The 16520-nt window shown below is 44.2% G+C and overlaps 1 protein-coding gene across 1 annotated transcript in view; it reads right to left on the bottom strand.

Moving 5' to 3' along the window:
• The window catches only part of LOC124545902 (pacifastin-like protease inhibitor cvp4), a 72960-nt gene extending 59340 nt beyond the window's left edge, over positions 1-13620 (bottom strand). The window contains exons 1-4 of the mRNA XM_047124862.1: positions 13559-13620; positions 13180-13268; positions 7176-7313; positions 3131-3235 (exon numbers count right to left, since the gene is read on the bottom strand). Of these exons, the coding sequence (XP_046980818.1) occupies positions 3131-3235; positions 7176-7313; positions 13180-13268; positions 13559-13620 (394 nt within the window). The remainder of the gene's footprint in view (positions 1-3130; positions 3236-7175; positions 7314-13179; positions 13269-13558) is intronic.
• Positions 13621-16520: the final 2900 nt, after the last annotated feature.

The following is a 16520-nucleotide window of genomic DNA, read 5'->3' as shown; positions in this document are numbered from 1 at the left end:
GTGTGTGATGTCCGTAGGTTAGTTAGGTTTAAGTAGTTCTAGGTTCTAGGGGACTGATGACCTCAGATGTTAAGTCCCGTAGTGCTCAGAGTCATTTGAACCATTTTCTGTACTGTACCAAAACTACCAAACCTTAGTTTTGCTAGAGCGCATCTACAAACATCAACAAAAGTTTTGCATCACCTCGGTTCCTAGAGTTCCGGGACCTGTACAGAAAATTGGAATAGAGATCAACATAAACATAATATCCACCCTTTCTATTGCTCATGAAAACCACACATTGCATGTTGTACCACCATATAGCGAGACCTTCGGATGTAGTGGTCCAGACTGTTGTAAACACTAGTATCTCTGATACCCAGTAGCACATCCTCATGCATTGATGCATGCCTGTATTCGTCGAGGCATACTATCCACAAGTTCATCAAGGCACTGTTGGTCGAGATTCGGCGTAGATCCCTCAGAGTGGTTGGTGAGTCACATCGTTCATAAACAGCTCTTTTCAGTCTATCCAAGGCATGTTCAATAGGGTTCATGTCTGGAGAACATGCTGGCCACTCTAGTCGAGCGATGTCGTTGTCCTGAAGGAAGTCATTCACAAGATGTGCACGATGGTGGGGGGAATTGTCGAATGTCTCGTCAATACGCTGCCGATATGGTGCGCTATCGGTTGGAGAACGGCATTCGCGTATCGTATAGCCGTTACGGCGCCTTCCATAACCACCAGCGGCCTACGTCGGCCCCACATAATACCACCCCAAAACATCAGGGAACCTCCACCTTGCTGCACTCACTGGAAACTGTGTCTAAGGCGTTCAGCCCGACCGGGTAGGATTGCCTCCAGACACGTCTCCGACGATTATCTAGTTGAAGGCATATGCCACACTCACTGGTGAAGAGAACGTGACGCCAATCCTGAGTGGTCCATTCGGCATGTTGTTGTGCCCATCTGTAACAGGCTGCATGGTGTTGTGGTTGCAAAGATGGACTTCGCCATGGACGTCGAGAGTGCAGCTGCGCATCAGGCAACCTATTGCGCACAGTTCTAATCCTAACACGACGTCATGTGGCTGCACGAAAAGCATTATTCAACATGATGGCTTTGCTGTCTGGGCTCCTCCGAGCCATAATCCGTAGGTAGCGGTCATCCACTGCGGTAGTAGCCCTTGACCGGCCTTAGCGAGGCGTGTCATCGACAGTTCCTGTCTCTGCGTATCTTCTCCATATCCGAACAACATCGCTTTGGTTCACCTCGAGACGTCCGGACACTTCCCTTGTTGACAGCCCTTCCTGGTACAAACTAACATTGCGGAAATGATCGAAATGCGGTATTGACCGTCTAGGCATGGTTGGACTACAGACAAGACGAGTCGTCTACCTCCTTCCTCGTGGGGTGACAGGAACTGATCGGCTGTCAGACCCCGTCCGTCTAATATGCGCAGCTCAGGCACGGTTGTTTACATCGTTGGGCGGATATCGTGCCATCCCTGCGAAGTCAAAGGGACTGTGTCTGTGATACAATATCCACAGTCAAGGTCTATCTTCAGCGGTTCTGGGAACCAGGGTGATGCTAAACGTCTTTGATATGTGTATTTTGTACTCGAAAATAATCTGAAGTTTTCCTTCGTGTCACAAATATACGAACTATGGGAATTCTTTGTCTCGGCTAGCTCGGCCCTCGTATAACAGAAGCAAAACTGATTTTTGTACTTAGATAACCAGTCTAGTTCGAACAAATAACATTTATTGGTGGCCAGTTTCAGTTCAAAGGCGGACAATCTTCAGACTGTACCCTGAAATATAGCGTACTATTCACATAGAGGAGGATACGCATTAAATATGAACGATATAATAAAAATAAAATGAAGTTCTACTAAAAATTTGTGTGTGGAAACGGATCCATGGGGCAGGATCAGCAGAAGTCTTCCGATGCTGTCAACTGCTGGAGAAAACGTGATGCGGTTTGTTTGAATAGCGCAATCTGTCCCCCCCCCCCCCCCCTTACCCTTGTCGTCTCCAACAAGTAGAATAAATGCTATTGGAATACATGACGAAAAAAATGTTTCAAATGGCTCTGTACACTATGGGACTTAACATCTGTGGTCATCAGTTCCCTGGAATTTAGAACTACTTAAACCTAACTAACCTTAGGACATCACAAACACCCATGCCCGAGGCAGGATTCGAACCTGCGACCGCAGCAGTCGCGCGGTTCCGGACTGAGCGCCTAGCATGACGAAAAGCTTTAGCTGATAAATTAAAAATGTTATCTATTTTTAGTATTGGCTGCAAGATTAACCACTAATATTTTTAAAACATAAAGCAGCGTACAATAAAAGGCTGATCAGTTACTTTGCCCTCTACGGGTATGAACAAGGCGTCACTGGTTACTTATCAGCGTGTATAACGCTTCTACTAAATTTTGGTTACCAGCTTGCTTATGGTATCTAACTATAATATCGGCTTAAGTTGGCTATTTTAAGTTTACGCTGTAAAATATAATATGTTTAAACGAAAATTAACGTAAAATAAGAAGCCAATAACGTCACTGTTGTAGTGACGTATACAAGACCGTCTGTACTACGTGAAGCTGCTGGTTACTTACCAACGTGCAGCATCGACAATTGTCAAAGATGTTACGATGTAATTAATTATGGATATCTGGTCGCTCTGAAGTACTGCTTGCAAGTTAACTAACGCACAGAAATATGATTTCTGCAAACTAGACCTTTTTCTCAGTACAGCTGTGAAATTGATCGCCGTTTCCCCAAAATGTTTTCGAAAACACGTTTTACCATTTGAATCACATTAAGAAAGGCACCTGAAGATTCTTTGGAGACAAACCCAGCGCGTGACTAGGCAAATATGCAATAAAGTGTTCGCATAAATCCAATTACGTGCTTCGGCTTGTAGAGAGCTATAGACTTAGAGAGAGAAAATGAAATACACAAAATTAGACCAACTACAACTTTATAGTACACATTACCACTAATTTCTGTTACCACGTGTTATAAACAAGTTACTGAAATGAAACTGCCAAGTTGTTAGCAGAAATAAAATTTTAGAGATTAACGAATAGCTAAATTTATAGATTAATTTGAAAAAAACGTACGGGGATAATGATACGCACCGCCTTGTTCTGACCTGCATTGCTTTTGAGTACACACCCATTTCTCTTGAGAACTGCAGATGCAAATGTTACAGTCAAATGATTTCGAACTCCCAGGTGCACACACTGAAAAAGCAAAACACAAGAAGTGAAAAATGATACGTATTCGAAAAATCGGAATCAGTTGAGTTGTAATGGGAAATGGAAATTGGGGTTGTAGGTGGTGAAACTCACCTTCAATTACACTCTCATACGAACAAAATAATTAAAAAATGTAATGAAGAACTCCTCGACTTTTTGTACAGACCGTATAGTTGAATGCGTGGTTTTCGGTTGATATGTGGCGTTGCAAAACGATTCAATAAAGTTAATACATAAAATAATTACAAACGACTCTTTTTGTGTTATGTATCAGAGAATTTTATTTCTCACTGCACGAATTATGTGCCGGGGGTACTGTTTCAAACACGTCATTTAGCGTAACATACAACGGAACAAAGAATCTACATAGATGAATGAAATTAAATGTTAAACCGAGACCTTACAATATGCAAAAGATAAATTAAGTTGTGATAAGAGAGCTTTTTTTCCATGCCCTGATCGGTCGCGAAAAGAAAACCACAGCGTAAATTATAACTGTTTTGTTTGCAACATTTAGCTACACCTTCCAACTACTTCTCTGCACAGTCGCCACTTCGACTTAGACATTTGTCGCGGCATGGTAGTAACTGTCCAATACCCTCGCCTGTGATTAACGCCAATTCTCTGCGCTGGTCCGCAACTTGTTGTTGTGCCATACTGTAGTCCTCATACCCAGGGGTTCATGTGAGGTAAGAGATGAAATCAGAGGGAGCCAAGTCCGGGATGTAAGGTGGGTGATCAAACACTTCCCCTCGAAAATCCACCTGGATCGGCTTCGTTGCCCTGCAGTATGCCGAGAACTGGAAAGAAAACACGCGACAGTTACTTTGTGTGGAGTGCATGAAAGCAGGCAAAATCCGTTATCAGGTCTTCCATCAGAGCGGGAGACGCTACATGCTAGGCATATTTACGTGCCCACTGTATGCTCATAACAGAAAGGCAAAGGTCCAAAGTTCGAGTCTTGGTCCGGCACACAGTTTTAACATGCCAGGAAGTTTCAGGTATGGCGTTGATTGCATTGATGCATTGAAGATAGTCCTTTGAAACCGAATATACCGGGTGATCAAAAAGTCAGTATAAATTTGAAAACTTAATAAACCACGAAATAATGAAGATAGAGAGGTAAAATTTGACACACATGCTTGGAATGACATGGCGTTTTATTAGAACAAAAAAAAAGCAAAGTTCACAAAATGTCTGACAGATGGCGCTGGACAGCGAAACTGCTACCGTAACGGCTGAGAGGTACGCCGATATTTTATAGAATCGCATCATCCCCAGCCTGGCTGATAAACACCTGCTGGAACGTACGATATTTACGCAGGATGGCGCTCCACCCCGTATTGCTAGACGCGTCAAAGATCTCTTGCGTGCGTCGTTTGGTGATGATCGTGTGCTCAGCCGCCACTCTCGTCATTCTTGGCCTCCCAGGTCCCCAGACCTCAGTCCGTGCGATTATTTGCTTTGGGGTTACCTGAAAGCGCAAGTGTATCGTGATCGACCGACATCTCTAGGAATGCTGAAAGACAACATCCGACGCCAATGCCTCACCATAACTCCGGGCATGCTTTACAGTGCTGTTCACAACATTATTCCTCGTCTACAGCTATTGTTGAGGAATGATGGTGGAATATTGAGTATTTCCTGTAAGGAACATCATCTTTGCTTTGTCTTACTTTGTTATGCTAATTATTCCTATTCTGAACAGATGAAGCGACATCTATGGGACATTTTTTGAACTTTTGTATTTTTTTGGTTCTAATAAAACTCCATGTCATTACAAGCCTGTGTGTCAATTTGTACCTCTCGATCTACATTATTCCGTGATTTATTCAGTTTTCAAATTTATACTGACTTTTTGATCACCGATAAGTTTTGTTTTCAGCACTTTTTATGTGCATGTAAAGCACGATATTACAGTTTTGTGTCGAAATATCAAACATACGGCCGAAGACAAAGAAAAAGTCATACCCTGAAGAAATTGTCTGAACGCGAGAGAAACTGATAGATGTACAAACAAATGATTACAATTCCAGAAACATTGGGTGATTTATTCAAGAGAAAGAACTTCACAGATTGAGCAAGTCAATAACTCTTTGGTTCACCTCTAGACCTTATGCAAACAGTTATTCGGCTTGACATTAAAAGAGTAGTCGGAGGGTCCTCCTGAGGGATGTCGTGTCAAATTCTACCCAGTTCCTGGGTTACATCGTCAAAATCTCGAGATGATTGGAAGGACGTGCCATAATGCACCAAATGTCCCAACTGGAGAGAGATCCGGCCACCTTGCTGACCGAGGTATGGTTTGCCAAGCACGGAGACAAGCAGCAGAAACTCTCACCACGTGCGGGCGAGCGTTACCTTACTGAAATGTAAGCAAGTGATGGCTTTTCATGAAGGAAAATAAAACGCAGCGTAGAATATCGTCGGTACTGTGCTTTGCTGTAATGGTGCCGTGGATGACAGCCAAAATGTTCCTGCTATGAAAAGAAACGGCAGCCCAGACTGGTTGTCGGGCCCTGTCGAGGACGGCAGTCACGTTGGTATCGCACTGCTCTCCTGAGCGTCTGCAGACACGTCCTCGGCCTGGAACCTCATTGAGTGGAGTAGAGTGGTCTTCAGTGATGATGCCAGCTTCGAACTGAACCCCAGTGAGCGGCGAAGACGTGTCTGGAGAGGCCCTGGACAGCGATGGGATACGAACCTGAGGGTCGCCCTTCGTGGCAAGCCATCCTGGGCTTACATTTCAGCAATATACTGCCCACCCACAAGCGGCGAGAGTTTTTGCTGCTCGTCTTTGTGATTTCCAAACCCCACATTGGCCAACAAGATCACCGCATCCATCCCGAATTGAGGTTTTTGTGAGCGTTTGTTGGCAGGGCCCTACAATCAGCTTGGTATCTTGACGGCCTAATTCGCCAATTAGACAGAATTCGATAAGATAACCGTCAGCACTAAATCCAACAGCTGTATCAACGCCAAGCCTCATAATTGCTTGCACAAGGGCGACGGTCTGACCAACGCGTTATTGACTTGCTCATTTTGTAAAGCTCTTTCTCTGGAACAAAACATCAGATCTTTCTGAAATTGTAAATATTTGTTTGTCTGTACATATATACCACATTAACCGATTTCCGTCCTATTCGGATAATCTATTCGTGACGCGTGGTTGTTAGAGGAGACTAGAATATCGTGCGCTACTTCTTGTGAAGAGTTTCACTGAGATTTTTTTAAATTTTTGTGTATACTTGTTTGTTGGGTGTTTTCTTATGATTTCCATTTTTGAAAATGGGTTGTAGTATTCGTGAAGGTTGGTAGGTTATTGAAAGTTTGAGTGTTTGTTCCCGGAGAGTGCTTCTTTGCACAAACCGTTCCTCACGATTGTTTCACTCCATAGTGGGTATATTTGCAAGAAAGGAGGAGTTGATAATTAATTTAGAGAGATCTGCTTCATTTGTATTAATTATTTATACAAACCACGACTGGTTTCGCGATTTTAAAATTCCGTCTTTATGTGTATGAAGTTATTCTGTTGCCTGTCGTTGGGCTGTTTCGGCCAACATGCAGCGATTGGAACTCTTACACTGACTTTCCCAACCGCATTTTATATGTTACCAGATACAATGATACCGTTCACCTGAAAATGGGATTTTAAAATGTCGAAACCTCTCGGGTTTGAATAAATAATTAATACAACTGAAGTGGATAACTCTAAACGAATTATCATGCCTCTTATCGGCGGATGTCCTACGTACTAAATCTTATGGGGAGAGTGTGTACTAATGCATGTAGGACGTCACGTTTTCACCGGTCAGTACCTTAATAACATAGGAAAGAGATGCGCTGATGGGTGAATTTTGTCTGTATGTTTGCAGGAAATCATTGCTATTTTAACCTGGACGGGCAGGCTTTTGCTTACACATACCTTCCTGCGCTCTCTCGAGGCAGTTGAATTTGGTGCAAATTGCGCTCCTGCCGGACCGTCTGCAGATGCATCTGTTGCAGCTCAGCATGAAGCTCGTTCCTGGTACGCACTGAGTCGCTTGGTTGTGGCCTCTTACACCTAGAAAAGAAAATGGGATTCAGTCCGCTGTCCCACGCTGTAGAACGCTAGGTGCCTTAGGTGAGTTCTTTGAAATGTAGAATAATTTCACAACTCTTTATGTCGGCGCGAGGATGGACATGACGTCGTGTTCCTAATATGCCGCTACACTAATATGCGACACAGCCCGTAAGGGGCTTTGCTGCCGGCAGTGATGTGACGCGTTGAGAAGTAGTTTGCTCCTGACGCATCGCAGTTTCCCTGGAATGCTCGCAGCTTGACAGTTGACACTTCAGTCAGATCGGTAAACTTCACACCCGAACCGTTTTCCGCTGACAAGCTGCTGCCGCAACAACTGAATTGGAATATCGAGAAATCCCACATGTCCCACAAGGTAAACTTTTCAGGAGATACAAAATAAACCTTCTAGGTCTTAAAGTTATGCTGAAATTCCGTGCAGCTATCTCATTTTTCGTTAAAATGAATGTAACGGGAAGAATACCAATGAGACCTTCAAACATTTTCTTGACATTACCATAAAATTTATGTAGTGGACAAGTGAGCTTACTCAATATTTCGTAATAAATATTAATCGTTACTTAACTCATACACTGTTCCTAATAGATATAAAAATCAAACAAACCGTTCTTATTTTTCCATTCTCTTTAGCAATATACTCTACATGTGGTTTACTCTTCCCCACACGTTAGCCAATTGTGCATGTCAGAGCAGAACTTGTAGATGATTTCTTCTTTTGGTAGAAACGGCATAACGCGCCTTTCCTTATGCATTTTCTCATCATTTATCGGCACGTGGTCTTGACAAGCCTGACTTACTGAGCTTGGTTTAATTAGAGATGATTCAGCCAGTTGGAATGTGTGCCCTTCTGCTCCATCAGTTAATGGCCTAACTTTAACAACACCAAGACTATCGCCAATAGCAGAACTGCGTGAATGTGTTACATGAGACCGCTGTTTGTTTTTTCTTTGTGTAGCCCTTCCTTGAGTTTCGACGGAAATAGCATTATTTTGGCAGGACGTGGACCACTGATTCTTAAAATTTAGCGTCTCTTCTTTTCTTTTGTGTTTTCACTTCAAAATTCGTCTTTTTGCTGGACTCTATTTTAATTAGCAAATATATCTTATTGTCCTTTATAATTATTCTTTTCAGCATGCTGACATCTCTGTAATATGGAAGGTAAGTGGACTCTTATTGGAAAGTAATGGCTGAAGAAAGTGAATCTTCCCTGTACCACAAGCATTAAACAAAATCTGACCATAACTGGGTTTTTACAAGAATCAGAGAACAAGTGAAGATGTTTAAGAAGTGATACAACGTTTTCATATATATAATGAAAACGAAAAGAGCTGACTTCACAGTTTCTTATTTGGGAAGAAATTAAACATATCAAAATACCATCCAGAATCAAATCCTGCAGGGAGGGTTATGAAAGAGTCAGGCATATTCTTTCGTACCTATTGCACAGAAAAATATACCAAGTGGTCAATAGTAGTTGCAGATTTAGATCTAATTTTAAATGAATTACCACATTTAGTTACAGGACTAGTACCAATTGAATTAGTAACTTGAACATTTGTTGGAGAACCCATATTAAAATACTTTTTGTGCTTTTCCTCCACGACACTAAGTAATGCACATGAAAGGTTTACTCGAAGCTTACGCAAGTACATCACATCTTGTATTGATATCTGAGGGAACTGCAGGTGTGGCCCAGCGGTTCTAGGTGCTTCAGTCTGGAACTGCGCTGCTGCTGCGTCGCAGGTTCGAATCCTGCCTCGGGCATGGATGTGTGTGATCCCTTAGGTTAATTAGGTTTAAGTAGTTCTAAGTTCTAGGAACTGATGACCTCAGAAGTTAAGTCCCATAGTGCTCAGAGCCATTTGAACGATTTGTGTGCTGTCCTTAGGTTAGTTAGGTTTACATAGTTCTAAGTCTAGGGGACAGATGACCTCAGATGTTAAGTCCCATAGTGCTTAGAGCCATTTGGAACTGCAGGTTCTGATAAAATCAAATGGGAGGCCTTCAAAGGTAAAATCTGTTTGTTGTCTCTTTAACTACATGTAATTTCCCAAGGGCTTTATCAGAATGCCCCTTATGCACTGCTAACTCAGTTGTTGCTGCCCTTTTAGCACTAACAGTCAGAGATGGATTCTCGATTTTTACACCGAGCTCCTCGCATGTGGAACACGACTCCTCATGTGGCTGTCAAAATCTTAAATTGAACTCTCCATGGGAAATTTTCAAATAAAATTGATACTCAGCAGTGCTGGTAATTTAAAATTTTGAGGAAGTCGGCGCCTTTTGCACATGTGGGGTTTCTCTTCCGTTTAGGTGATACAATGGCTCCATAAAAACACTACTGGTGCTTAGAGAAATTCTCTAACCACGTCCGACGTCACCTGAATGCCACCATTCCAGGACGTGGGATTGGAAGAGGAGGAGCGGAAGATGAACGTCATCGCCGGTGGTCTTCCAGGTCTCCAGACCTCACACTTCATGACTTCTATCTGCGGGGCTACGTAAGAGATCGCTATTCTATCCCCCCCCCCCCCCCCCCCCCCAACGCATGATGCTCTTGAAAGTCTGCGACAACGCAATGTGGAAGCTGTGAATTCGATAACGAGTTGTCAGGTGCTTCGTTTGTGGCAGGAAATGAGCCACCGTTTTAATATTTGTCGTGTAACGAATGGTGCTCAAATTTGAACTTTCGTCTTTGCAGGAACGTTTGAATTGTGTTTGGAAGTAATAAATGTTTGAAATCTGTTCTCTCTTTTAAGACGTGGGATTGGAAGAGGAGGAGCGGAAGATGAACGTCATCGCCGGTGGTCTTCCAGGTCTCCAGACCTCACACTTCATGACTTCTATCTGCGGGGCTACGTAAGAGATCGCTATTCTATCCCCCCCCCCCCCCCCCCCCCCAACGCATGATGCTCTTGAAAGTCTGCGACAACGCAATGTGGAAGCTGTGAATTCGATAACGAGTTGTCAGGTGCTTCGTTTGTGGCAGGAAATGAGCCACCGTTTTAATATTTGTCGTGTAACGAATGGTGCTCAAATTTGAACTTTCGTCTTTGCAGGAACGTTGGAATTGTGTTTGGAAGTAATAAATGTTTGAAATCTGTTCTCTCTTTTAAATAGCCCTGTATCTAAAAAAAATTTAATTCCTACCATTGGGTTTAGGGAGTGTTTGTACATATACACGTATCGTACATGTGCACACTATGTTATGCGCTATTCTGATAGTGTTTTGATATCGGTATATATTACTGCCTGTTGTATGGCGTTAAATGTTAATGGTTGTTTATTTAACATTACCATTTGTTACGGACGTATAAATATTTATTCAAAGTTCTGAAAGATTCCTTTTTGCACTTATGGCTAAGCTCTACTAATCATGCTTCATGAATAACCTCATGTTGTCTGCTTTCATATTTCTATTATTGTGCACGTTCTGTCCATTTCCGCGTCTTATGAGAGTTTTTCAGATGTTGCGGTTATTGTGTGCGGACAGTTTACGACTCTAAAAAAATCGCAAAGCTACAGCTAGTTATCGGATAGTGTGCACGTCAAGACTTGGTGACACGACCGTTGCTTATGGTAAATACAGAGCATTAATGCACGTCTTATAAGTTCTTTTTGGGCCAGTGGAGGACTTAATTAGTTCTTACATACTTGTGTTAAGCCTGATGCCAACAAACTTTTGTAGCGTTTACAGTTTAAACAGGTTTGTTGGAAGCAGCCCTGACTTTGAGACAAATAAAACAATCCGTTTTTCTTTTTTTTGGGGGGGGGGGGCGGAGGTGTTTTACTGGCGGCTTTACCAGCTTACCCTGTCCATGGAGAGCGTGGTTGTCATAGCCAAACCATTAATGCAAAACAATTTGAAGTTTCTGAATAAATATTTACAAATCCATAATAAGCTATAGTACTCAGTAAAAGAACTGTTAATAAACGACAATATGAAAACACAATCAAAGAATAGCATAATATAGTAAGCACGTATATGGGCATATTTAAATATATTAATAATTCCTGAACAAAATGGCAGTAATTTAATATATTTCTTCTAGCAGGGGAACTATAAAAACTGTAATGGAAAGCACAAAGCATAAAGTCAGGCGCTCAAAGAGCAAATGACACTTGGCAGTTTGTAACACTTACGTTAAGTTGATACGAGTAAATCATAATTTAGCTCAATGTGGGACAAGTTCTACAGTGTGAGCAGAGAACTACGTTGGGGTCTAGCTGACGAGTTATGACGTCACACCCACCTGGAAACAGCGTCCTCACTTGCCAAGGGCTAAGCAAAGCTCTACATTAAAAAATATCACAATAATTCCTACGGTGTGAGCAACTGAAGCAGTCGAGACAGCAGCTCCCTTTTGCTTCTGCTGGCAGGAAGAGTCCGGTGTAACAGCCAAAGTGAATATCCGTGCTGGTTATGAGTGCAGCCATTTTTTATCATACATTTCATTAATAGAATTGGGTGGCAATGGTCAACGTGAAAGTTCACAGACGTTGGAGTGGGTTAATACTTTGAGATTTACTACGAAAGAGTCTCACATGAAGGGCTGAAGTGAGTGTGGTCACATAGGTGAGCAACTGTATTAATTTCAAACTGCATTTGACGTCATCTTGATTCACAATACTGTAGTACTAACTTACACGGGTGCTGTTTACAGAGCTGTGTTAAGAAGTAAAGCAGAGAGTGAATCCTTTGGAACAAAAACTGTGTAATGTTTACTCAAAAATAGTTACAGAGTGTAGTAATGTTCTCTCTGTTACAACACACCTTTTTAAACAAGGCCATTACCATGGGTATCGCTTGCAGTGAGAGAGAGAGAGAGAGATCTTCACAAGACAGCGTTCTACCGAAAAACTGTGAGGTGTGACTGATGTTGTACATCTCCAACGCCAGCCCTCATATGAACTACCAGCCAGTTACAACCAGCTATGGAGGTACTTTACTTTTTCAAGTGGAGGTATTGTATGTGGCATCGCTGGTGGGAACGATTTTCAGAGACTGTGAACGAAGAAATATCTAAAATAGTGAATTTATGATAGTAGGCGTGAAGCAGTGTATCTGACTGGATGTACAGTTACAATTAACAGTAGGCATAAATAGCACAATGGAATAACACATAACACTGCTTACAGTGAAGTTGCCGCGGAAAAACTGTGAATTCTTTCTATTCCAAAATTACGTAACATTTCAGTGAAAGTTAATGACACTCGATGTTGTCATCAATGCCACAGGATACAATGAAAGCTGATACGGGATGCCAAGTAAGAGACTGATTTCACAATGAGAAGATAGCGAGCTTTCGCCTATAAGACTATGCCCTATTGATGCGTACAACTCGCTGGCATACAGCATGTAGCAGTAGTTAAGCACACTCGTACTTCATTGTGGGTCGAAGACGTTTTTCACATTGGAAAGCAGCCACAGAAATCGAAACGCACCATGTGCCGAACGAGCCCATGCAAGTCTTGACAACACATGGGCAGACATCGTAAAATACGGTAGGCCTGTCGCGAATAGTAGAAGATGGTGTCGCGAATAGTAGAAGATAGAATTAAAATCATGTAGGCTGTAGGCTGGAAAATTATTGCTACAGATCAAGCGAGGCGGACGTGACCAGACTATCTCATGTGTAATGTGTAATGTGTACTCGACTAACAAGAGCGGAGTATGCAGTATCACGAGGCTCAAACACAGTTAGTGGTAACCCGTGGACACAGCAAACAGTGGAGAATGGCTAGTTCATCACGTAGGCATCACATGCTGCCGCGTGACTAGCCTACTCAGGGCTCAAAGTTCGGGGTGCTAGAACCTTCTAGAACAAGTGGTGCCGGGTGCACTAACCCCTATAAAAGCGGATAGCTGCTAGATCGAAAGACAGTGATGGAGCGAGGTACTTAGGAAGCCGGTCCACGTCAGTCTGCGTCGGGATGCTGCAAGAGTTGCAGGAGAGTATTGAGCACATCAACAAGTAGGGACTTAGGCTGAATCGACACAGCTGACACTTAGTCTGGTGCGCTCGCCTCTGCTGTATTAGGACTTAGGTTTGGGAAGTTAGGGATGGCAACTGCATAGCCAGATAGACAATCATTGGAGACTGTATATAGAACCTTATTTAAATCACAAGTGCCAGGGGTACTTCCAGTATAATCGTTCTATACATCGAGTGTTCATATATGAAAGCTTCCCTAAGATCCTATCCGAGTTCCGTACTCTAGCTCACCTTGCAGCCTTCTCTACAACGGAGCAGTGAGGAGTTGGCGGCCCACACCACCGAGACCTCATGCCAAGTAAGTTCTCTGACGCGCACCAACGCAGTCCTTCCACTCCCTCTCAGGACACGTCAGTAGGACACGACAGAGGTTTAGACCATTTTTCTGGTGCCAGGTGTGGGGTATAGGTGAGGTATCTACGGGTGAAGAAGCGACAGTATAGAGTACTGGAATAGGCAGAGGGGCGTTAAGTAGCACCAGCGTCGCAGAACGAGAGGGTCGACACATCGCGCCGTCGCAGAACGAGAGGGTCGACACATCGCGCCGTCGCAGAACGAGAGGGTCGACACACCGCGCAGCTGCGGAGCCAGAGGGTCGACGCAGCGCACCGTCGCGGGTCCAGGGGGTCGCCGCGGCACGTCTAAGCAGAAGGTGCTGATTCACGGCAACGCAGCACCAGCGTCGCATCGCGCCGCCGCCGGGGTAGAGAGGCGCCGGTCCGCGCCGTCCCAGCAGCTGTACCGTCTCGCACCGCGCTCATCTCGAGCGGATCTACGCGCCGCCACCGCGACGCGCCACATTCAGCGCCAGCCAGCAGGAGTCAAGGTTAGTGGAGATGTCAACCTCCAATGAAGTAGACTCGGGCGAAGGCCCGCAGACACTCTCCAGTGTAAGCAGGCTATATTTAAGTTATAGTGAGGCTACCAAGTTGGTACCCCATAAATTTGATGGGGACAGAGAAAGATTGTCCGAATTTATTGATAATTGCGATAATGCGTACCATTTAGTGAACCCTAGTTATAAGCAAGTGTTTCTGAAGTTCATTATTGGTCAGATAACGGGCTCAGCCCGCAGTAAACTATTGGTTAGGGATCATACAGAGACTTGGTCTGCCGTGAGGTCTATATTGTTGGAAAATTATGAGAGCAAACGCACAATTGACTACTATGCTTGTACTATGTTTAATAGTAGGCAGGGAAACGGTGAAAGTGTGGCTCAATGGGGCTCTCGCGTTGATTCTATGCAGTTCCACTTTCGAGAGGCAATGAAGAGGGTCATGGATGAGGACGAGATTGCAGGATGCAATGCGCTGATAGGGAAGCTAGGACGGGCCGTGTTCATACAGGGATTATACGACGAGAGAATAAAAACAGTAATACGGGCACAAGGCGAACGGATAACCCTGTCAGAGGCTATTGACTTATCCGCAACGGAGGAATGTGCGATAACGTCCGAGCGAGATAAACGCCGAGTGGCGACTGCAAGCAGGACAGGACGGAAAAATAGTATGAAATGCTTTAGTTGCGGAAAAGAAGGGCATGTAGCGCGTGAATGTAGAACAAAGTATACCGTCCGAAAAACAGACGTGGTGAAGGGCGGCTCCCAGGGGACAGACCGAAATCGATTACCAGTCAAGGAAATTGACGTGCGGGAATTTAGGGGAAATGGGGGACGAGCTCAGTGTCCTCCACCCGTACGGTGTACAGCATGTAACCTACCGGGACACACACCCCCGTGTACCAAAGCCAAACCAGTGACATGCTTCACGTGTCACCGACACGGACACTATGCTCGAGATTGCCACGAAAGTAAATGGGTTAACATCCGTGGGAAGAATATGCAGGGAAACGAGAAGAGGGCGTAATGCCGCAGTTCCATTACGCTGCGTCAGGAATAATAAGAGCTGCCGAATGCACGGGCAAAAATGACTATATATGTGTGAGGAGCAAAGATGTAAAAGGAACTGAGACGAGATTACTAATAGATAGTGGGGCCCACATTAACCTCATTAAATCCAGGGTTTTGAGGGATGGTGTAAAGAAGGAAACCGACAGGGCAGTGACAATAAAGAGTATCGTCAATGAAGAGGTCAGGACGGAGGGTCCTGTATTAATCGAATTAAGTAGCGGTATAGGAAGAAAATGGGTTACTCAGTTTCAAGTTGTAAATGAATGTCTTGATCTGCCGTTTGATGGGTTACTTGGACGGGAGTTCCTGGACGAACATAAAGTCGTGCTGGATTATGGGCGACGGAGAATGTATGTGCAAGACGAATGGGTAGAATTACGAGAAGCGTGCGAAGAGGACACTGCAAATCGATTAGTTGCGCAAAGTGGTAAGATTGGGACGGAGGTAAGAGCCAGTTACGCAGATGTAGCGCGAGGAGATAAGGCGCCGGTCGAGGTTACGACGCGCGCGCGGGCAGTCGCTGGGAGACAAATAAGAGATAGCGGTCCAAGTTATACAGATAGTAAGGGTGGCGGTTGCTCCAAATACCCGACGAGGCGAGACAGCCGAGTGCCGGCTGCGCCAACTTGTAAGAATTGTGCGACGCCAGATGACAGTGCAGTTATTCGAAACGAAGAGCTGCCAGAACGAGCAAAGAAGCCCTGTAATATCACGACGAGTAGGCGTGACAAGTCACTAGCCCCGGAGGATCTGGAAGAAGTCAGGATAGGACCCCGGGAAGAGAGGTTTATAAGAGTCCGCGTGACGCGGAAAATAGGTAGGGAGGTAGTAATTCCCAAACAAGAGATTAGGCCAGGGGTCTATATACCAGAAGCCATAGTGGCCGTCCAAGATGGAACATGTATAACGAGCGTAATGAATACCCGAACCCAAGAAGTGCGGTTTAGGGTGCCGGAAGTACTAGCAGAAGAGGTCCCACCGCCCAGTAGCTACAAAGTTAGACGTGCACCCCAGAACAGGAGGATCGAGAGAAAAACGAGGCAAAAGTTGTTAACGGAAAATATGCGTATAGACCACTTAAATCGGGAGGAGCACAACACCATGCGGGAATTGTGCTTGACGTATAACGACGTGTTTTACTTACCAGGGGACGTGCTCACCTACACTACCGTAGTGAAGCACCAGATCCCACTAACGCCGGAAGCTGAAGGGACAGTTATAAATCAAAGACCGTATCGCATCCCACAAGCTCAGCAGGATGCACTGCAAACGGAAATTCAGGGC

The sequence above is a fragment of the Schistocerca americana genome, chromosome 8 (assembly GCF_021461395.2).
Source record: "Schistocerca americana isolate TAMUIC-IGC-003095 chromosome 8, iqSchAmer2.1, whole genome shotgun sequence".
Lineage (NCBI taxonomy): Eukaryota > Metazoa > Arthropoda > Insecta > Orthoptera > Acrididae > Schistocerca > Schistocerca americana.
This window is presented reverse-complemented; position numbering and strand designations above follow the sequence as displayed.